Source organism: Lampetra fluviatilis, chromosome 68, assembly GCF_964198595.1.
Source record: "Lampetra fluviatilis chromosome 68, kcLamFluv1.1, whole genome shotgun sequence".
Taxonomy (NCBI): Eukaryota; Metazoa; Chordata; class Hyperoartia; order Petromyzontiformes; family Petromyzontidae; genus Lampetra; species Lampetra fluviatilis.
In genome coordinates this window covers 3,630,811-3,651,119 of record NC_136342.1, presented here as the reverse complement: position 1 = coordinate 3,651,119, position 20,309 = coordinate 3,630,811, and the positions used below count along the sequence as shown (strand labels likewise).

Sequence of the window (20,309 nt, the reverse complement as noted above, 5' to 3'; positions counted from 1 at the left end):
TGGGTGGGTGAGGGGCTGGGTGGGTGAGGTGGTGGGTGGGTGAGGTGGTGGGTGGGTGGGTGGGTGAGGGGCTGGGTTGGTGGGTGAGGGGCTGGGTGGGTGGGTGAGGTGGTGGGTGGGTGGGTGGGTGAGGGGCTGGGTGGGTGGGTGAGGTGGTGGGTGGGTGGGTGGGTGAGGTGGTGGGTGGGTGAGGGGCTGGGTGGGTGGGTGAGGGGCTGGGTGAGCGCTAACCCAGGAGCTGCACCAGGTTTGGGTGTTTGATCTCCTTCATGACAGCCGCCTCTTTCAGAAACTCCTCCACCTCCATCGTGTCCTCCTGTAGCACCGTGACACACGTACCGTGACACACGCACCGTGACACACGCGCCGTGACACACGCGCCGTGACACACGCGCCGTGACACACGCACCGAGTGAGTGAGCGTGCGGGTGAACGTGGGTGAGTGTCTGGTTGAGTGAGTGAGCCTGTGGGTGAGCGTGTAGGTGAGTGTCTGGTTGAGTGGGTGAGCCTGTGGGTGAGCGTGTATGTGAGTGTCCGGTTGAGTGAGTGAGTGGGTGAGGTGGTCGAGTGTACGGTTGAGTGAGCAGGTGTGTGAGCGGGTGGGCGATGGAGCGTCGAGTGTAGGGTTGCGTGAGTGCACAGGTGAGTGAGTGAGCAGGCGGGAGGGTGAGTGGGTGATCGAGTGCACGGTTGAGTGAGCGAGCGGGCACGTGAGTGAGTGTACGGGCGAGCGTGTGGTCGAGTGTATGGTTGAGTGAGTGAGCGAGTGAGTGTACGGGCGAGCGAGGGGTCGAGTGTATGGTTGAGTGAGCGAGTGAGTGTACGGGCGAGCGAGGGGTCAAGTGTACGGTTGAGTGAGCGAGTGAGTGTACGGGCGAGCGAGGGGTCGAGTGTACGGTTGAGTGAGCGAGTGAGTGTACGGGCGAGCGAGGGGTCAAGTGTACGGTTGAGTGAGCGAGTGAGTGTACGGGCGAGCGTGTGGTGGAGTGTACGGTTGAGTGAGCGAGCGAGTGAGCGTGCGGGCGAGCGTGTGGTCGAGTGTACGGTTGAGTGAGCGAGCGTGCGGGTGGTCGAGTGGTCGAGCGAGCGAGCGAGCGGTCCAGTGTATGGTTGAGCGAGTGAGCGGTGCGCGCCCCACACACCCCACCCCCGCCGCACCTTGAGCGTCTTCACGGCGACGGTGAGGCTGTACTTGCGCCACACCCCCTCGTACACCTCCCCATACTGCCCGCCGCCCAGCTTGTGCTTCATGGTGATGTCGGTGCGCTCCATCTCCCACTTGTCGTAGATGGGCGACACGCCGTACACCGTCGGCTTGGTCAGCTTGGGCGCCGGGTAGTGCAGCGTCGTGATCAGGCCGTCCGCCACGCTCGAGTGGTGGTGCACCAGCTCGGCCAGCGTGCTGAAGCGGCTGTCCGAAGTCACGTAGACCTGCCGGCGGGGGCACACGTGGGGGGGGGGGGCACGTGGGGCACACGTGGGGCACACGTGGGGGACACACGTGGGACACACACGTGGGACACACACGTGGGGGACACACGTGGGGGACACGTGGGGGACACGTGGGGGACACACGTGGGGGGGGGGGCACGTGGGGCACACGTGGGGGGGGGCACGTGGGGCACACGTGAGGGGGGGCACGGGGGGCACACGTGGGACACACGTGGGACACACGTGGGACACACGTGGGACACACGTGGGACGCACACGTGGAGCAAGCGGGGGGCACACGGGGGGGGGGGGGCACGTGGGCGGGAGAAGGTAAAGGCGGCGCCACGGGAAAGTCTCCAACAGCAAGAGGGAGCGGCGACCTCACCTTGCTGTTGTGGCCGTGTTGATGCGGTAGTGGTAATGGTGGTAGCGGTAATGGTGGTAGTGGTGGTGGTAGTGGTAATGGCGGTAGTGGTAATGGTGGTAGTGGTAATGGTGGTAGTGGTAATGGCGGTAGTGGTAATGGTGGTAGTGGTAATGGTGGTAGTGGTAATGGTGGTAGTGGTAATGGTGGTAGTGGTAATGGCGGTAGTGGTAATGGCGGTAGCGGTAATGGCGGAAGTGGTAATGGCGGTAGTGGTAGCGGTAGTGGTAATGGCGGTAGTGGTAATGGCGGTATTGGTAATGGCGGTAGTGGTAATGGCGGTAGTGGTAATGGCGGTAGTGGTAGTGGTAGTGGCGGTAGTGGTAATGGTGGTAGTGGTAATGGCGGTAGTGGTAGTGGTAATGGCGGTAGTGGTAATGGCTGTAGTGGTAGCGGTATTGGTAATGGCGGTGGTGGTAATGGTGGTAGTGGTAATGGCGGTAGTGGTAATGGCGGTAGTGGTAGCGGTATTGGTAATGGCGGTAGTGGTAATGGTGGTAGTGGTAATGGTGGTAGTGGTAATGGCTGTAGTGGTAGCGGTATTGGTAATGGCGGTAGTGGTAATGGTGGTAGTGGTAATGGCGGTAGTGGTAATGGCGGTAGTGGTAGTGGTAATGGTGGTAGTGGTAATGGTGGTAGTGGTAATGGCGGTAGTGGTAATGGTGGTAGTGGTAATGGCGGTAGTGGTAATGGCGGTAGTGGTAATGGCGGTAGTGGTAGTGGTAGTGGCGGTAGTGGTAATGGCGGTAGTGGTAATGGCGGTAGTGGTAATGGCGGTAGCGGTAGTGGTAATGGTGGTAGTGGTAATGGCGGTAGTGGTAGTGGCGGTAGTGGTAATGGCGGTAGTGGTAATGGTGGTAGTGCTAATGGCGGTAGTGGTAATGGCGGTAGTGGTAGTGGTAATGGTGGTAGTGGTAATGGCGGAAGTGGTAATGGCGGTAGTGGTAATGGCGGTAGTGGTAATGGCTGTAGTGGTAATGGCGGTAGTGGAAATGGCGGTAGCGGTAATGGCGGAAGCGGTAATGGCGGTAGTGGTAGCGGTAGTGGTAATGGCAGTAGTGGTAGCGGTAGTGGTAATGGCGGTAGTGGTAATGGCGGTAGTGGTAATGGCGGTAGTGGTAATGGCGGTAGTGGTAGTGGTAGTGGCGGTAGTGGTAATGGCGGTAGTGGTAATGGTGGTAGTGGTAATGGTGGTAGTGGTAATGGCGGTAGTGGTAATGGTGGTAGTGGTAATGGCGGTAGTGGTAATGGCGGTAGTGGTAATGGCGGTAGTGGTAATGGCGGTAGTGGTAATGGCGGTAGTGGTAATGGCGGTAGTGGTAATGGCGTTAGTGGTAATGGCTGTAGTGGTAGCGGTATTGGTAATGGCGGTAGTGATAATGGCGGTAGTGGTAATGGCGGGTAGTGGTAATGGCGGTAGTGGTAATGGCGTTAGTGGTAATGGCGTTAGTGGTAATGGCTGTAGTGGTAGCGGTATTGGTAATGGCGGTAGTGGTAATGGCGGTAGTGGTAATGGTCGTAGTGGTAGTGGCGGTAGTGGTAATGGCGGTAGTGGTAATGGCGGTAGTGGTAATGGCGGTAGTGATAATGGCGGTAGTGGTAATGGCGGTAGTGGTAATGGCGGTAGTGGTAATGGCGGTAGTGGTAATGGCGGTAGTGGTAATGGTGGTAGTGGTAATGGCGGTAGTGGTAATGGCGGTAGTGGTAATGGTGGTAGTGGTAACGGTGGTAGTGGTAATGGCGGTAGTGGTAATGGTGGTAGTGGTAATGGCGGTAGTGGTAATGGTGGTAGTGGTAATGGTGGTAGTGGTAATGGTGGTAGTGGTAACGGTGGTAGTGGTAATGGTGGTAGTGGTAATGGTGGTAGTGGTAATGGTGGTAGTGGTAATGGCGGTAGTGGTAATGGTGGTAGTGGTAATGGCGGTAGTGGTAATGGTGGTAGTGGTAATGGCGGTAGTGGTAATGGCGGTAGTGGTAGCGGTAATGGAGGAAGTGGTAATGGCGGTAGTGGTAATGGCGGTAGTGGTAATGGCGGTAGTGGTAATGGCGGTAGTGGTAATGGCGGTAGTGGCGGTAGTGGTAGCGGTAGTGGCGGAAGTGGTAATGGCGGTAGTGGTAATGGCGGTAGTGGTAATGGCTGTAGTGGTAATGGCGGTAGTGGTAATGGCGGTAGTGGTAATGGCTGTAGTGGTAATGGCGGTAGTGGTAATGGCGGTAGTGGCGGTAGTGGTAGCGGTAGTGGCGGAAGTGGTAATGGCTGTAGTGGTAATGGCGGTAGTGGTAATGGCAGTAGTGGTAGCGGTAGTGGTAATGGCGGTAGTGGTAATGGCGGTAGTTGTAATGGCGGTAGTGGTAATGGCGGCAGTGGTAATGGCGGTAGTGGTAATGGCGGTAGTGGTAATGGCGGTAGTGGTAATGGCGGTAGTGGTAATGGTGGTAGTGGTAATGGCGGTAGTGGTAATGGCGGTAGTGGTAATAGTGGTAGTGGTAATGGCGGTAGTGGTAATGGCGGTAGTGGTAATGGCGGTAGTGGTAATGGTGGTAGTGGTAATGGTGGTAGTGGTAATGGCGGTAGTGGTAATGGCGGTAGTGGTAATGGTGGTAGTGGTAATAGCGGTAGTGGTAATGGCGGTAGTGGTAGTGGTGGTAGTGGTAATGGTGGTAGTGGTAATGGCGGTAGTGGCAGCGGTAGTGGTAATGGAGGTAGTGGTAATGGAGGTAGTAATAATGGCGGTAGTGGTAATGGCGGTAGTAGCAGCGGTAGTGGTAATGGTGGTAGTGGTAATGGCGGTAGTGGTAATGGCGGTAGTGGCAGCGGTAGTGGTAATGGTGGTAGTGGTAATGGCGGTAGTGGTAATGGCGGTAGTGGTAATAGTGGTAGCGGTAGTGGTAATGGCGGTAGTGGTAATGGCGGTAGTGGTAGTGGTGGTAGTGGTAATGGCGGTAGTGGTAGTGGCGGTATTGGTAATGGTGGTAGTGGTAATGGTGGTAGTGGTAATGGCGGTAGTAGCAGCGGTAGTGGTAATGGCGGTAGTGGTAATGGCGGTAGTGGTAATGGCGGTAGTGGTAATGGTGGTAGTGGTAATGGCGGTAGTGGTAATGGCGGTAGTGGTAGCGGTAATGGCGGAAGTGGTAATGGCGGTAGTGGTAATGGCGGTAGTGGTAATGGCGGTAGTGGCGGTAGTGGTAGCGGTAGTGGCGGAAGTGGTAATGGCGGTAGTGGTAATGGCGGTAGTGGTAATGGCTGTAGTGGTAATGGCGGTAGTGGTAATGGCGGTAGTGGTAATGGCGGTAGTGGTAGCGGTAATGGCGGAAGTGGTAATGGCGGTAGTGGTAATGGCGGTAGTGGTAATGGCGGTAGTGGTAATGGCGGTAGTGGTAATGGCGGTAGTGGCGGTAGTGGTAGCGGTAGTGGCGGAAGTGGTAATGGCGGTAGTGGTAATGGCGGTAGTGGTAATGGCTGTAGTGGTAATGGCGGTAGTGGTAATGGCGGTAGTGGTAATGGCGGTAGTGGCGGTAGTGGTAGCGGTAGTGGCGGAAGTGGTAATGGCGGTAGTGGTAATGGCAGTAGTGGTAGCGGTAGTGGTAATGGAGGTAGTGGTAATGGGGGTAGTGGTAATGGGGGTAGTGGTAATGGTGGTAGTGGTAATGGCGGTAGTGGTAATGGTGGTAGTGGTGGTGGTAGTGGCATTGGTGGTAGTGGTAATGGTGGTAGTGGTAATGGGGGTAGTGGTAATGGGGGTAGTGGTAATGGTGGTAGTGGTAATGGCGGTAGTGGTAACGGCGGTAGTGGTAACGGCGGTAGTGGTAATGGCGGTAGTGGTAATGGCGGTAGTGGTAATGGCGGTAGTGGTAATGGCGGAAGTGGTAATGGCGGTAGTGGTAATGGCGGAAGTGGTAATGGCGGTAGTGGTAATGGCTGTAGTGGTAATGGCGGTAGTGGTAATGGCGGTAGTGGTAATGGCTGTAGTGGTAATGGCGGTAGTGGTAATGGCGGTAGTGGCAACGGCGGTAGTGGTAATGGCTGTAGTGGTAATGGCGGTAGTGGTAATGGCGGTAATGGTAGTGGCGGTAGCGGTAATGGCTGTAGTGGTAATGGTGGTAGTGGTAATGGCGGTAGTGGTAATGGCGGTAGTGGTAATGGCGGTAGTGGTAATGGCGGTAGTGGTAATGGCGGTAGTGGTAATGGCGGTAGTGGTAATGGCGGTAGTGGTAATGGCGGAAGTGGTAATGGCGGTAGTGGTAATGGCGGTAGTGGTAATGGCGGTAGTGGTAATGGCGGTAGTGGTAATGGCGGTAGTGGTAATGGCGGAAGTGGTAATGGCGGTAGTGGTAATGGCGGTAGTGGTAATGGAGGTAGTGGTAATGGCGGTAGTGGTAATGGCTGTAGTGGTAATGGCGGTAGTGGTAATGGCGGTAGTGGTAATGGTAGTAGTGGTAATGGCGGTAGTGGTAATGGCTGTAGTGGTAATGGCGGTAGTGGTAATGGTGGTAGTGGTAATGGCGGTAGTGGTAATGGCTGTAGTGGTAATGGCGGTAGTGGTAATGGCGGTAGTGGTAATGGCGGAAGTGGTAATGGCGGAAGTGGTAATGGCGGAAGTGGTAATGGCGGTAGTGGTAATGGCGGTAGTGGTAATGGTGGTAGTGGTGGTGGTAGTGGCAATGGTGGTAGTGGTGGTGGTGGTAATGGTGGTAGTGGCAATGGTGGTAGTGGTAATGGTGGTAGTGGTAATGGTGGTAGTGGTAATGGTGGTAGTGGTGGTGGTAGTGGTAATGGCGGTAGTGGTAATGGTGGTAGTGGCAATGGTGGTAGTGGTAATGGTGGTAGTGGTAATGGTGGTAGTGGTGGTGGTAGTGGTAATGGTGGTAGTGGTGGTGGTAGTGGTAATGGCGGTAGTGGTGGTGGTGGTAGTGGTAATGGCGGTAGTGGTAATGGTGGTAGTGGTGGTGGTAGTGGCATTGGTGGTAGTGGTAATGGAGGTAGTGGTAATGGGGGTAGTGGTAATGGTGGTAGTGGTAATGGCGGTAGTGGTAACGGCGGTAGTGGTAATGGCGGTAGTGGTAACGGCGGTAGTGGTAATGGCGGTAGTGGTAATGGCGGTAGTGGTAATGGCGGTAGTGGTAATGGCTGTAGTGGTAATGGCGGTAGTGGTAATGGCGGTATTGGTAATGGCGGTAGTGGTAATGGCGGTAGTGGTAATGGCGGTAGTGGTAATGGCGGTAGTGGTAATGGCGCTAGTGGTAATGGCGGTAGTGGTAATGGCGGTAGTGGTAATGGCGGAAGTGGTAATGGCGGTAGTGGTAATGGCGGAAGTGGTAATGGCGGTAGTGGTAATGGCTGTAGTGGTAATGGCGGTAGTGGTAATGGCGGTAGTGGTAATGGCTGTAGTGGTAATGGCGGTAGTGGTAATGGCGGTAGTGGCAACGGCGGTAGTGGTAATGGCTGTAGTGGTAATGGCGGTAGTGGTAATGGCGGTAGTGGTAATGGCGGTAATGGTAGTGGCGGTAGCGGTAATGGCTGTAGTGGTAATGGTGGTAGTGGTAATGGCGGTAGTGGTAATGGCGGTAGTGGTAATGGCGGTAGTGGTAATGGCGGTAGTGGTAATGGCGGTAGTGGTAATGGCGGTAGTGGTAATGGCGGTAGTGGTAATGGCGGTAGTGGTAATGGCGGTAGTGGTAATGGCGGTAGTGGTAATGGTGGTAGTGGTAATGGAGGTAGTGGTAATGGCGGTAGTGGTAATGGCGGTAGTGGTAATGGCGGTAGTGGTAATGGCGGTAGTGGTAATGGCGGTAGTGGTAATGGCGGTAGTGGTAATGGCGGTAGTGGTAATGGCGGTAGTGGTAATGGTGGTAGTGGTAATGGCGGTAGTGGTAATGGCTGTAGTGGTAATGGCGGTAGTGGTAATGGCGGTAGTGGTAATGGCAGAAGTGGTAATGGCGGAAGTGGTAATGGCGGTAGTGGTAATGGCGGTAGTGGTAATGGCGGTAGTGGTAATGGCGGAAGTGGTAATGGCGGAAGTGGTAATGGCGGAAGTGGTAATGGCTGTAGTGGTAATGGCGGTAGTGGTAATGGCGGTAGTGGTAATGGCGGAAGTGGTAATGGCGGAAGTGGTAATGGCGGTAGTGGTAATGGCGGTAGTGGTAGTGGCGGAAGTGGTAATGGCGGAAGTGGTAATGGCGGAAGTGGTAATGGCGGAAGTGGTAATGGCGGTAGTGGTAATGGTGGTAGTGGTGGTGGTAGTGGCAATGGTGGTAGTGGTAACGGCGGTAGTGGTAATGGCTGTAGTGGTAATGGCGGTAGTGGTAATGGCGGTAATGGTAGTGGCGGTAGCGGTAATGGCTGTAGTGGTAATGGTGGTAGTGGTAATGGCGGTAGTGGTAATGGCGGTAATGGTAGTGGCGGTAGCGGTAATGGCTGTAGTGGTAATGGCGGTAGTGGTAATGGCGGTAGTGGTAATGGTGGTAGTGGTGGTGGTAGTGGCAATGGTGGTAGTGGTAACGGCGGTAGTGGTAATGGCTGTAGTGGTAATGGCGGTAGTGGTAATGGCGGTAATGGTAGTGGCGGGTAGCGGTAATGGCTGTAGTGGTAATGGTGGTAGTGGTAATGGCGGTAGTGGTAATGGCGGTAGTGGTAATGGCGGTAGTGGTAATGGCGGTAGTGGTAATGGCGGTAGTGGTAAAGGCGGAAGTGGTAATGGCGGTAGTGGTAATGGCGGTAGTGGTAATGGCGGTAGTGGTAACGGCGGTAGTGGTAATGGCTGTAGTGGTAATGGCGGTAGTGGTAATGGCGGTAATGGTAGTGGCGGGTAGCGGTAATGGCTGTAGTGGTAATGGTGGTAGTGGTAATGGCGGTAGTGGTAATGGCGGTAGTGGTAATGGCGGTAGTGGTAATGGCGGTAGTGGTAATGGCGGTAGTGGTAATGGCGGTAGTGGTAATGGCGGAAGTGGTAATGGCGGTAGTGGTAATGGCGGTAGTGGTAATGGCGGTAGTGGTAATGGCGGAAGTGGTAATGGCGGTAGTGGTAATGGCGGAAGTGGTAATGGCGGTAGTGGTAATGGCGGTAGTGGTAATGGCGGTAGTGGTAATGGCGGTAGTGGTAATGGCTGTAGCGGTAATGGCGGTAGTGGTAATGGCGGTAGTGGTAATGGCGGTAGTGGTAATGGCGGTAGTGGTAATGGTGGTAGTGGTAATGGCGGTAGTGGTAATGGTGGTAGTGGTAATGGCGGTAGTGGTAATGGTGGTAGTGGTAATGGAGGTAGTGGTAATGGCGGTAGTGGTAATGGCGGTAGTGGTAATGGCGGTAGTGGTAATGGCGGTAGTGGTAATGGCGGTAGTGGTAATGGTGGTAGTGGTAATGGCGGTAGTGGTAATGGCGGTAGTGGTAATGGCGGTAGTGGTAATGGCGGTAGTGGTAATGGCGGTAGTGGTAATGGCGGTAGTGGTAATGGCGGTAGTGGTAATGGCGGTAGTGGTAATGGAGGTAGTGGTAATGGCGGTAGTGGTGATGGCGGTAGTGGTAATGGCGGTAGTGGTAATGGCGGTAGTGGTAATGGCGGTAGTGGTAATGGCGGTAGTGGTAATGGCGGTAGTGGTAATGGCGGTAGTGGTAATGGCGGTAGTGGTAATGGCGGTAGTGGTAATGGCGGTAGTGGTAATGGCGGTAGTGGTAATGGCGGTAGTGGTAATGGTGGTAGTGGTAATGGAGGTAGTGGTAATGGTGGTAGTAGTAATGGCGGTAGTGGTAATGGCGGTAGTGGTAATGGCGGTAGTGGTAATGACGGTAGTGGTAATGGCGGTAGTGGTAATGGCTGTAGTGGTAATGGCGGTAGTGGTAATGGCTGTAGTGGTAATGGCGGTAGTGGTAATGGCGGTAGTGGTAATGACGGTAGTGGTAATGGCGGTAGTGGTAATGGCGGTAGTGGTAATGACGGTAGTGGTAATGGTGGTAGTGGTAATGGAGGTAGTGGTAATGGTGGTAGTAGTAATGGCGGTAGTGGTAATGGCGGTAGTGGTAGTGGTGGTAGTGGTAATGGGGGTAGTGGTAATGGCGGTAGTGGTAATGGTGGTAGTAGTAATGGCGGTAGTGGTAATGGCGGTAGTGGTAGTGGTGGTAGTGGTAATGGCTGTAGTGGTAATGGCGGTAGTGGTAATGGTGGTAGTGGTAATGGTGGTAGTGGTAATGGCGGTAGTGGTAATGGCGGTAGTGGTAATGGCGGAAGTGGTAATGGCGGTAGTGGTAATGGCGGTAGTGGTAATGGCGGTAGTGGTAATGGCGGTAGTGGTAATGGTGGTAGTGGTAATGGCGGTAGTGGTAATGGCGGTAGTGGTAATGGCGGTAGTGGTAATGGCGGTAGTGGTAATGGCGGTAGTGGTAATGGTGGTAGTGGTAATGGTGGTAGTGGTAATGGCGGTAGTGGTAATGGTGGTAGTGGTAATGGCGGTAGTGGTAATGGCGGTAGTGGTAATGGCGGTAGTGGTAATGGCGGTAGTGGTAATGGCGGTAGTGGTAATGGCGGTAGTGGTAATGGCGGTAGTGGTAATGGTGGTAGTGGTAACGGCGGTAGTGGTAATGGTGGTAGTGGTAATGGTGGTAGTGGTAATGGTGGTAGTGGTAATGGTGGTAGTGGTAACGGCGGTAGTGGTAATGGTGGTAGTGGTAATGGTGGTAGTGGTAATGGTGGTAGTGGTAATGGTGGTAGTGGTAATGGCGGTAGTGGTAATGGTGGTAGTGGTAATGGTGGTAGTGGTAATGGTGGTAGTGGTAACGGCGGTAGTGGTAATGGTGGTAGTGGTAACGGCGGTAGTGGTAATGGTGGTAGTGGTAATGGTGGTAGTGGTAACGGCGGTAGTGGTAATGGTGGTAGTGGTAATGGTGGTAGTGGTAATGGTGGTAGTGGTAACGGCGGTAGTGGTAATGGTGGTAGTGGTAATGGTGGTAGTGGTAACGGCGGTAGTGGTAATGGTGGTAGTGGTAATGGCGGTAGTGGTAATGGTGGTAGTGGTAACGGCGGTAGTGGTAATGGCGGTAGTGGTAATGGTGGTAGTGGTAATGGTGGTAGTGGTAATGGCGGTAGTGGTAATGGTGGTAGTGGTAATGGCGGAAGTGGTAATGGCGGTAGTGGTGGTGGTAGTGGTAATGGTGGTAGTGGTAATGGTGGTAGTGGTAATGGCGGAAGTGGTAATGGCGGTAGTGGTAATGGTGGTAGTGGTAATGGTGGTAGTGGTAATGGCGGTAGTGGTAATGGCGGTAGTGGTAATGGTGGTAGTGGTAATGGTGGTAGTGGTAATGGCGGACGTGGTAATGGCGGTAGTGGTAATGGCGGTAGTGGTAATGGCGGTAGTGGTAATGGTGGTAGTGGTAATGGAGGTAGTGGTAATGGCGGTAGTGGTAATGGCGGTAGTGGTAATGGCGGTAGTGGTAATGGCGGTAGTGGTAATGGCGGTAGTGGTAATGGCGGTAGTGGTAATGGCGGTAGTGGTAATGGCGGTAGTGGTAATGGTGGTAGTGGTAATGGCGGTAGTGGTAATGGCTGTAGTGGTAATGGCGGTAGTGGTAATGGCGGTAGTGGTAATGGCAGAAGTGGTAATGGCGGAAGTGGTAATGGCGGTAGTGGTAATGGCGGTAGTGGTAATGGCGGTAGTGGTAATGGCGGAAGTGGTAATGGCGGAAGTGGTAATGGCGGAAGTGGTAATGGCTGTAGTGGTAATGGCGGTAGTGGTAATGGCGGTAGTGGTAATGGCGGAAGTGGTAATGGCGGAAGTGGTAATGGCGGTAGTGGTAATGGCGGTAGTGGTAGTGGCGGAAGTGGTAATGGCGGAAGTGGTAATGGCGGAAGTGGTAATGGCGGAAGTGGTAATGGCGGTAGTGGTAATGGTGGTAGTGGTGGTGGTAGTGGCAATGGTGGTAGTGGTAACGGCGGTAGTGGTAATGGCTGTAGTGGTAATGGCGGTAGTGGTAATGGCGGTAATGGTAGTGGCGGTAGCGGTAATGGCTGTAGTGGTAATGGTGGTAGTGGTAATGGCGGTAGTGGTAATGGCGGTAATGGTAGTGGCGGGTAGCGGTAATGGCTGTAGTGGTAATGGCGGTAGTGGTAATGGCGGTAGTGGTAATGGCGGTAGTGGTAATGGCGGTAGTGGTAATGGAGGTAGTGGTAATGGTGGTAGTAGTAATGGCGGTAGTGGTAATGGCGGTAGTGGTAATGGCGGTAGTGGTAATGACGGTAGTGGTAATGGCGGTAGTGGTAATGGCTGTAGTGGTAATGGCGGTAGTGGTAATGGCTGTAGTGGTAATGGCGGTAGTGGTAATGGCGGTAGTGGTAATGACGGTAGTGGTAATGGCGGTAGTGGTAATGGCGGTAGTGGTAATGACGGTAGTGGTAATGGTGGTAGTGGTAATGGAGGTAGTGGTAATGGTGGTAGTAGTAATGGCGGTAGTGGTAATGGCGGTAGTGGTAGTGGTGGTAGTGGTAATGGGGGTAGTGGTAATGGCGGTAGTGGTAATGGTGGTAGTAGTAATGGCGGTAGTGGTAATGGCGGTAGTGGTAGTGGTGGTAGTGGTAATGGCTGTAGTGGTAATGGCGGTAGTGGTAATGGTGGTAGTGGTAATGGTGGTAGTGGTAATGGCGGTAGTGGTAATGGCGGTAGTGGTAATGGCGGAAGTGGTAATGGCGGTAGTGGTAATGGCGGTAGTGGTAATGGCGGTAGTGGTAATGGCGGTAGTGGTAATGGTGGTAGTGGTAATGGCGGTAGTGGTAATGGCGGTAGTGGTAATGGCGGTAGTGGTAATGGCGGTAGTGGTAATGGCGGTAGTGGTAATGGTGGTAGTGGTAATGGTGGTAGTGGTAATGGCGGTAGTGGTAATGGTGGTAGTGGTAATGGCGGTAGTGGTAATGGCGGTAGTGGTAATGGCGGTAGTGGTAATGGCGGTAGTGGTAATGGCGGTAGTGGTAATGGCGGTAGTGGTAATGGCGGTAGTGGTAATGGTGGTAGTGGTAACGGCGGTAGTGGTAATGGTGGTAGTGGTAATGGTGGTAGTGGTAATGGTGGTAGTGGTAATGGTGGTAGTGGTAACGGCGGTAGTGGTAATGGTGGTAGTGGTAATGGTGGTAGTGGTAATGGTGGTAGTGGTAATGGTGGTAGTGGTAATGGCGGTAGTGGTAATGGTGGTAGTGGTAATGGTGGTAGTGGTAATGGTGGTAGTGGTAACGGCGGTAGTGGTAATGGTGGTAGTGGTAACGGCGGTAGTGGTAATGGTGGTAGTGGTAATGGTGGTAGTGGTAACGGCGGTAGTGGTAATGGTGGTAGTGGTAATGGTGGTAGTGGTAATGGTGGTAGTGGTAACGGCGGTAGTGGTAATGGTGGTAGTGGTAATGGTGGTAGTGGTAACGGCGGTAGTGGTAATGGTGGTAGTGGTAATGGCGGTAGTGGTAATGGTGGTAGTGGTAACGGCGGTAGTGGTAATGGCGGTAGTGGTAATGGTGGTAGTGGTAATGGTGGTAGTGGTAATGGCGGTAGTGGTAATGGTGGTAGTGGTAATGGCGGAAGTGGTAATGGCGGTAGTGGTGGTGGTAGTGGTAATGGTGGTAGTGGTAATGGTGGTAGTGGTAATGGCGGAAGTGGTAATGGCGGTAGTGGTAATGGTGGTAGTGGTAATGGTGGTAGTGGTAATGGCGGTAGTGGTAATGGCGGTAGTGGTAATGGTGGTAGTGGTAATGGTGGTAGTGGTAATGGCGGACGTGGTAATGGCGGTAGTGGTAATGGCGGTAGTGGTAATGGCGGTAGTGGTAATGGTGGTAGTGGTAATGGAGGTAGTGGTAATGGCGGTAGTGGTAATGGCGGTAGTGGTAATGGCGGTAGTGGTAATGGCGGTAGTGGTAATGGCGGTAGTGGTAATGGCGGTAGTGGTAATGGCGGTAGTGGTAATGGCGGTAGTGGTAATGGTGGTAGTGGTAATGGCGGTAGTGGTAATGGCTGTAGTGGTAATGGCGGTAGTGGTAATGGCGGTAGTGGTAATGGCAGAAGTGGTAATGGCGGAAGTGGTAATGGCGGTAGTGGTAATGGCGGTAGTGGTAATGGCGGTAGTGGTAATGGCGGAAGTGGTAATGGCGGAAGTGGTAATGGCGGAAGTGGTAATGGCTGTAGTGGTAATGGCGGTAGTGGTAATGGCGGTAGTGGTAATGGCGGAAGTGGTAATGGCGGAAGTGGTAATGGCGGTAGTGGTAATGGCGGTAGTGGTAGTGGCGGAAGTGGTAATGGCGGAAGTGGTAATGGCGGAAGTGGTAATGGCGGAAGTGGTAATGGCGGTAGTGGTAATGGTGGTAGTGGTGGTGGTAGTGGCAATGGTGGTAGTGGTAACGGCGGTAGTGGTAATGGCTGTAGTGGTAATGGCGGTAGTGGTAATGGCGGTAATGGTAGTGGCGGTAGCGGTAATGGCTGTAGTGGTAATGGTGGTAGTGGTAATGGCGGTAGTGGTAATGGCGGTAATGGTAGTGGCGGTAGCGGTAATGGCTGTAGTGGTAATGGCGGTAGTGGTAATGGCGGTAGTGGTAATGGTGGTAGTGGTGGTGGTAGTGGCAATGGTGGTAGTGGTAACGGCGGTAGTGGTAATGGCTGTAGTGGTAATGGCGGTAGTGGTAATGGCGGTAATGGTAGTGGCGGTAGCGGTAATGGCTGTAGTGGTAATGGTGGTAGTGGTAATGGCGGTAGTGGTAATGGCGGTAGTGGTAATGGCGGTAGTGGTAATGGCGGTAGTGGTAATGGCGGTAGTGGTAAAGGCGGAAGTGGTAATGGCGGTAGTGGTAATGGCGGTAGTGGTAATGGCGGTAGTGGTAACGGCGGTAGTGGTAATGGCTGTAGTGGTAATGGCGGTAGTGGTAATGGCGGTAATGGTAGTGGCGGTAGCGGTAATGGCTGTAGTGGTAATGGTGGTAGTGGTAATGGCGGTAGTGGTAATGGCGGTAGTGGTAATGGCGGTAGTGGTAATGGCGGTAGTGGTAATGGCGGTAGTGGTAATGGCGGTAGTGGTAATGGCGGAAGTGGTAATGGCGGTAGTGGTAATGGCGGTAGTGGTAATGGCGGTAGTGGTAATGGCGGAAGTGGTAATGGCGGTAGTGGTAATGGCGGAAGTGGTAATGGCGGTAGTGGTAATGGCGGTAGTGGTAATGGCGGTAGTGGTAATGGCGGTAGTGGTAATGGCTGTAGCGGTAATGGCGGTAGTGGTAATGGCGGTAGTGGTAATGGCGGTAGTGGTAATGGCGGTAGTGGTAATGGTGGTAGTGGTAATGGCGGTAGTGGTAATGGTGGTAGTGGTAATGGCGGTAGTGGTAATGGTGGTAGTGGTAATGGAGGTAGTGGTAATGGCGGTAGTGGTAATGGCGGTAGTGGTAATGGCGGTAGTGGTAATGGCGGTAGTGGTAATGGCGGTAGTGGTAATGGTGGTAGTGGTAATGGCGGTAGTGGTAATGGCGGTAGTGGTAATGGCGGTAGTGGTAATGGCGGTAGTGGTAATGGCGGTAGTGGTAATGGCGGTAGTGGTAATGGCGGTAGTGGTAATGGCGGTAGTGGTAATGGAGGTAGTGGTAATGGCGGTAGTGGTGATGGCGGTAGTGGTAATGGCGGTAGTGGTAATGGCGGTAGTGGTAATGGCGGTAGTGGTAATGGCGGTAGTGGTAATGGCGGTAGTGGTAATGGCGGTAGTGGTAATGGCGGTAGTGGTAATGGCGGTAGTGGTAATGGCGGTAGTGGTAATGGCGGTAGTGGTAATGGCGGTAGTGGTAATGGTGGTAGTGGTAATGGAGGTAGTGGTAATGGTGGTAGTAGTAATGGCGGTAGTGGTAATGGCGGTAGTGGTAATGGCGGTAGTGGTAATGACGGTAGTGGTAATGGCGGTAGTGGTAATGGCTGTAGTGGTAATGGCGGTAGTGGTAATGGCTGTAGTGGTAATGGCGGTAGTGGTAATGGCGGTAGTGGTAATGACGGTAGTGGTAATGGCGGTAGTGGTAATGGCGGTAGTGGTAATGACGGTAGTGGTAATGGTGGTAGTGGTAATGGAGGTAGTGGTAATGGTGGTAGTAGTAATGGCGGTAGTGGTAATGGCGGTAGTGGTAGTGGTGGTAGTGGTAATGGGGGTAGTGGTAATGGCGGTAGTGGTAATGGTGGTAGTAGTAATGGCGGTAGTGGTAATGGCGGTAGTGGTAGTGGTGGTAGTGGTAATGGCTGTAGTGGTAATGGCGGTAGTGGTAATGGTGGTAGTGGTAATGGTGGTAGTGGTAATGGCGGTAGTGGTAATGGCGGTAGTGGTAATGGCGGAAGTGGTAATGGCGGTAGTGGTAATGGCGGTAGTGGTAATGGCGGTAGTGGTAATGGCGGTAGTGGTAATGGTGGTAGTGGTAATGGCGGTAGTGGTAATGGCGGTAGTGGTAATGGCGGTAGTGGTAATGGCGGTAGTGGTAATGGCGGTAGTGGTAATGGTGGTAGTGGTAATGGTGGTAGTGGTAATGGCGGTAGTGGTAATGGTGGTAGTGGTAATGGCGGTAGTGGTAATGGCGGTAGTGGTAATGGCGGTAGTGGTAATGGCGGTAGTGGTAATGGCGGTAGTGGTAATGGCGGTAGTGGTAATGGCGGTAGTGGTAATGGTGGTAGTGGTAACGGCGGTAGTGGTAATGGTGGTAGTGGTAATGGTGGTAGTGGTAATGGTGGTAGTGGTAATGGTGGTAGTGGTAACGGCGGTAGTGGTAATGGTGGTAGTGGTAATGGTGGTAGTGGTAATGGTGGTAGTGGTAATGGTGGTAGTGGTAATGGCGGTAGTGGTAATGGTGGTAGTGGTAATGGTGGTAGTGGTAATGGTGGTAGTGGTAACGGCGGTAGTGGTAATGGTGGTAGTGGTAACGGCGGTAGTGGTAATGGTGGTAGTGGTAATGGTGGTAGTGGTAACGGCGGTAGTGGTAATGGTGGTAGTGGTAATGGTGGTAGTGGTAATGGTGGTAGTGGTAACGGCGGTAGTGGTAATGGTGGTAGTGGTAATGGTGGTAGTGGTAACGGCGGTAGTGGTAATGGTGGTAGTGGTAATGGCGGTAGTGGTAATGGTGGTAGTGGTAACGGCGGTAGTGGTAATGGCGGTAGTGGTAATGGTGGTAGTGGTAATGGTGGTAGTGGTAATGGCGGTAGTGGTAATGGTGGTAGTGGTAATGGCGGAAGTGGTAATGGCGGTAGTGGTGGTGGTAGTGGTAATGGTGGTAGTGGTAATGGTGGTAGTGGTAATGGCGGAAGTGGTAATGGCGGTAGTGGTAATGGTGGTAGTGGTAATGGTGGTAGTGGTAATGGCGGTAGTGGTAATGGCGGTAGTGGTAATGGTGGTAGTGGTAATGGTGGTAGTGGTAATGGCGGACGTGGTAATGGCGGTAGTGGTAATGGCTGTAGTGGTAATGGTGGTAGCGGTAATGGCGGTAGTGGTAATGGTGGTAGTGGTAGTGGTAATGGAGGTAGTGGTAATGGAGGTAGTGGTAATGGTGGTAGTGGTAATGGTGGTAGTGGTAATGGTGGTAGTGGTAATGGTGGTAGTGGTAATGGTGGTAGTGGTAATGGCGGTAGTGGTAATGGCGGTAGTGGTAATGGTGGTAGTGGTAATGGCGGTAGTGGTAATGGTGGTAGTGGTAATGGTGGTAGTGGTAATGGCGGTAGTGGTAATGGTGGTAGTGGTAATGGTGGTAGTGGTAATGGCGGAAGTGGTAATGGCGGTAGTGGTAATGATGGTAGTGGTAATGGCGGTAGTGGTAATGGCAGTAGTGGTAATGGTGGTAGTGGTAATGGCGGTAGTGGTAATGGTGGTAGTGGTAATGGTGGTAGTGGTAACGGCGGTAGTGGTAATGGTGGTAGCGGTAATGATGGTAGTGGTAATGGCGGTAGTGGTAACGGCGGTAGTGGTAATGGTGGTAGTGGTAATGGTGGTAGTGGTAATGGTGGTAGTGGTAATGGCGGTAGTGGCAGCGGTAGTGGTAGTGGTGGTAGTGGTAATGGTGGTAGTGGTAATGGTGGTAGTGGTAACGGCGGTAGTGGTAATGGTGGTAGTGGTGGTGGTGGTAGTGGTAATGGCGGTAGTGGTAATGGCGGTAGTGGTAATGGCGGTAGTGGTAATGGCGGTAGTGGTAATGGCGGTAGTGGTAATGGCGGTAGTGGTAATGGCGGTAGTGGTAATGGCGGTAGTGGTAATGGTGGTAGTGGTAATGGCGGTAGTGGTAATGGCGGTAGTGGTAATGGCGGTAGTGGTAATGGTGGTAGTGGTAATGGCGGTAGTGGTAATGGTGGTAGTGGTAATGGCGGTAGTGGTAATGGCGGTAGTGGTAATGGCGGTAGTGGTAATGGTGGTAGTGGTAATGGCGGTAGTGGTAATGGCGGTAGTGGTAATGGCGGTAGTGGTAATGGTGGTAGTGGTAATGGCGGTAGTGGTAATGGTGGTAGTGGTAATGGCGGTAGTGGTAATGGCGGAAGTGGTAATGGCGGTAGTGGTAATGGTGGTAGTGGTAATGGCGGTAGTGGTAATGGTGGTAGTGGTAATGGCGGAAGTGGTAATGGCGGTAGTGGTAATAGTGGTAGTGGTAATGGCGGTAGTGGTAATGGTGGTAGTGGTAATGGTGGTAGTGGTAATGGCGGTAGTGGTAATGGCGTTAGTGGTAATGGCGGTAGTGGTAATGGTGGTAGTGGTAATGGCGGTAGTGGTAATGGTGGTAGTGGTAATGGCGGTAGTGATAATGGTGGTAGTGGTAATGGTGGTAGTGGTAATGGCGGTAGTGGTAATGGTGGTAGTGGTAATGGCGGTAGTGATAATGGTGGTAGTGGTAATGGCGGTAGTGGTAATGGCGGTAGTGGTAATGGCGGTAGTGGTAATGGCGGTAGTGATAATGGTGGTAGTGGTAATGGTGGTAGTGGTAATGGCGGTAGTGGTAATGGCGGTAGTGGTAATGGCGGTAGTGGTAATGGCGGTAGTGATAATGGCGGTAGTGGTAATGGCGGTAGTGGTAATGGCTGTAGTGGTAATGGCGGTAGTGGTAGTGGTAATGGCGGTAGTGGTAATGGTGGTAGTGGTAATGGCGGTAGTGGTAGTGGTAATGGCGGTAGTGGTAATGGCGGTAGTGGTAACGGCGGTAGTGGTAATGGCGGTAGTGGTAACGGCGGTAGTGGTAATGGCGGTAGTGGTAATGGCGGTAGTGGTAATGGCGGTAGTGGTAATGGCGGTAGTGGTAACGGCGGAAGTGGTAATGGCTGTAGTGGTAATGGCGGTAGTGGTAATGGTGGTAGTGGTAATGGCGGTAGTGGTAATGGTGGTAGTGGTGGTGGTAGTGGTAATGGCTGTAGTGGTAATGGCGGTAGTGGTAATGGTGGTAGTGGTGGTGGTAGTGGTAATGGCGGTAGTGGTAATGGCTGTAGTGGTAATGGCGGTAGTGGTAACGGCGGTAGTGGTAATGGCGGTAGTGGTAATGGTGGTAGTGGTAATGGTGGTAGTGGTAATGGCGGTAGTGGTAATGGTGGTAGTGGTAATGGCGGAAGTGGTAATGGCGGTAGTGGTGGTGGTAGTGGTAATGGTGGTAGTGGTAATGGTGGTAGTGGTAATGGCGGAAGTGGTAATGGCGGTAGTGGTAATGGTGGTAGTGGTAATGGTGGTAGTGGTAATGGCGGTAGTGGTAATGGCGGTAGTGGTAATGGCTGTAGTGGTAATGGTGGTAGTGGTAATGGCGGTAGTGGTAATGGCGGTAGTGGTAATGGCGGTAGTGGTAATGGCGGTAGTGGTAATGGCGGTAGTGGTAATGGCGGTAGTGGTAATGGCTGTAGTGGTAATGGCGGTAGTGGTAATGGCTGTAGTAGTAATGGCGGTAGTGGTAATGGCGGTAGTGGTAATGGCGGTAGTGGTAATGGCGGTAGTGGTAATGGCGGTAGTGGTAATGGCTGTAGTGGTAATGGCGGTAGTGGTAATGGCGGTAGTGGTAATGGCGGTAGTGGTAATGGCGGTAGTGGTAATGGCTGTAGTGGTAATGGCGGTAGTGGTAATGGCGGTAGTGGTAATGGCGGTAGTGGTAATGGCGGTAGTGGTAATGGCGGTAGTGGTAATGGCGGTAGTGGTAATGGCGGTAGTGGTAATGGCGGTAGTGGTAATGGCGGTAGTGGTAATGGCTGTAGTGGTAATGGTGGTAGTGGTAATGGCGGTAGTGGTAATGGTGGTAGTGGTAATGGCTGTAGTGGTAATGGCGGTAGTGGTAATGGCGGTAGTGGTAATGGCGGTAGTGGTAATGGCTGTAGTGGTAATGGCGGTAGTGGTAATGGCGGTAGTGATAATGGCGGTAGTGGTAATGGCGGTAGTGGTAATGGCTGTAGTGGTAATGGCGGTAGTGGTAGTGGTAATGGCTGTAGTGGTAATGGCGGTAGTGGTAATGGCGGTAGTGGTAGTGGTAATGGCTGTAGTGG

The 20,309-nt window shown here is 53.0% G+C and overlaps 1 protein-coding gene across 1 annotated transcript in view; it reads right to left on the bottom strand.

Annotated features, from left to right (window-relative positions):
• Nucleotides 1-20,309, bottom strand: part of LOC144952535 (uncharacterized) — an 80,387-nt gene that overhangs the window by 18,358 nt on the left and 41,720 nt on the right. Inside the window, exons 4-5 of the mRNA XM_078882984.1 lie at nucleotides 1,159-1,431; nucleotides 232-316 (exon numbers count right to left, since the gene is read on the bottom strand). Of these exons, the coding sequence (XP_078739110.1) occupies nucleotides 232-316; nucleotides 1,159-1,431 (358 nt within the window). The remainder of the gene's footprint in view (nucleotides 1-231; nucleotides 317-1,158; nucleotides 1,432-20,309) is intronic.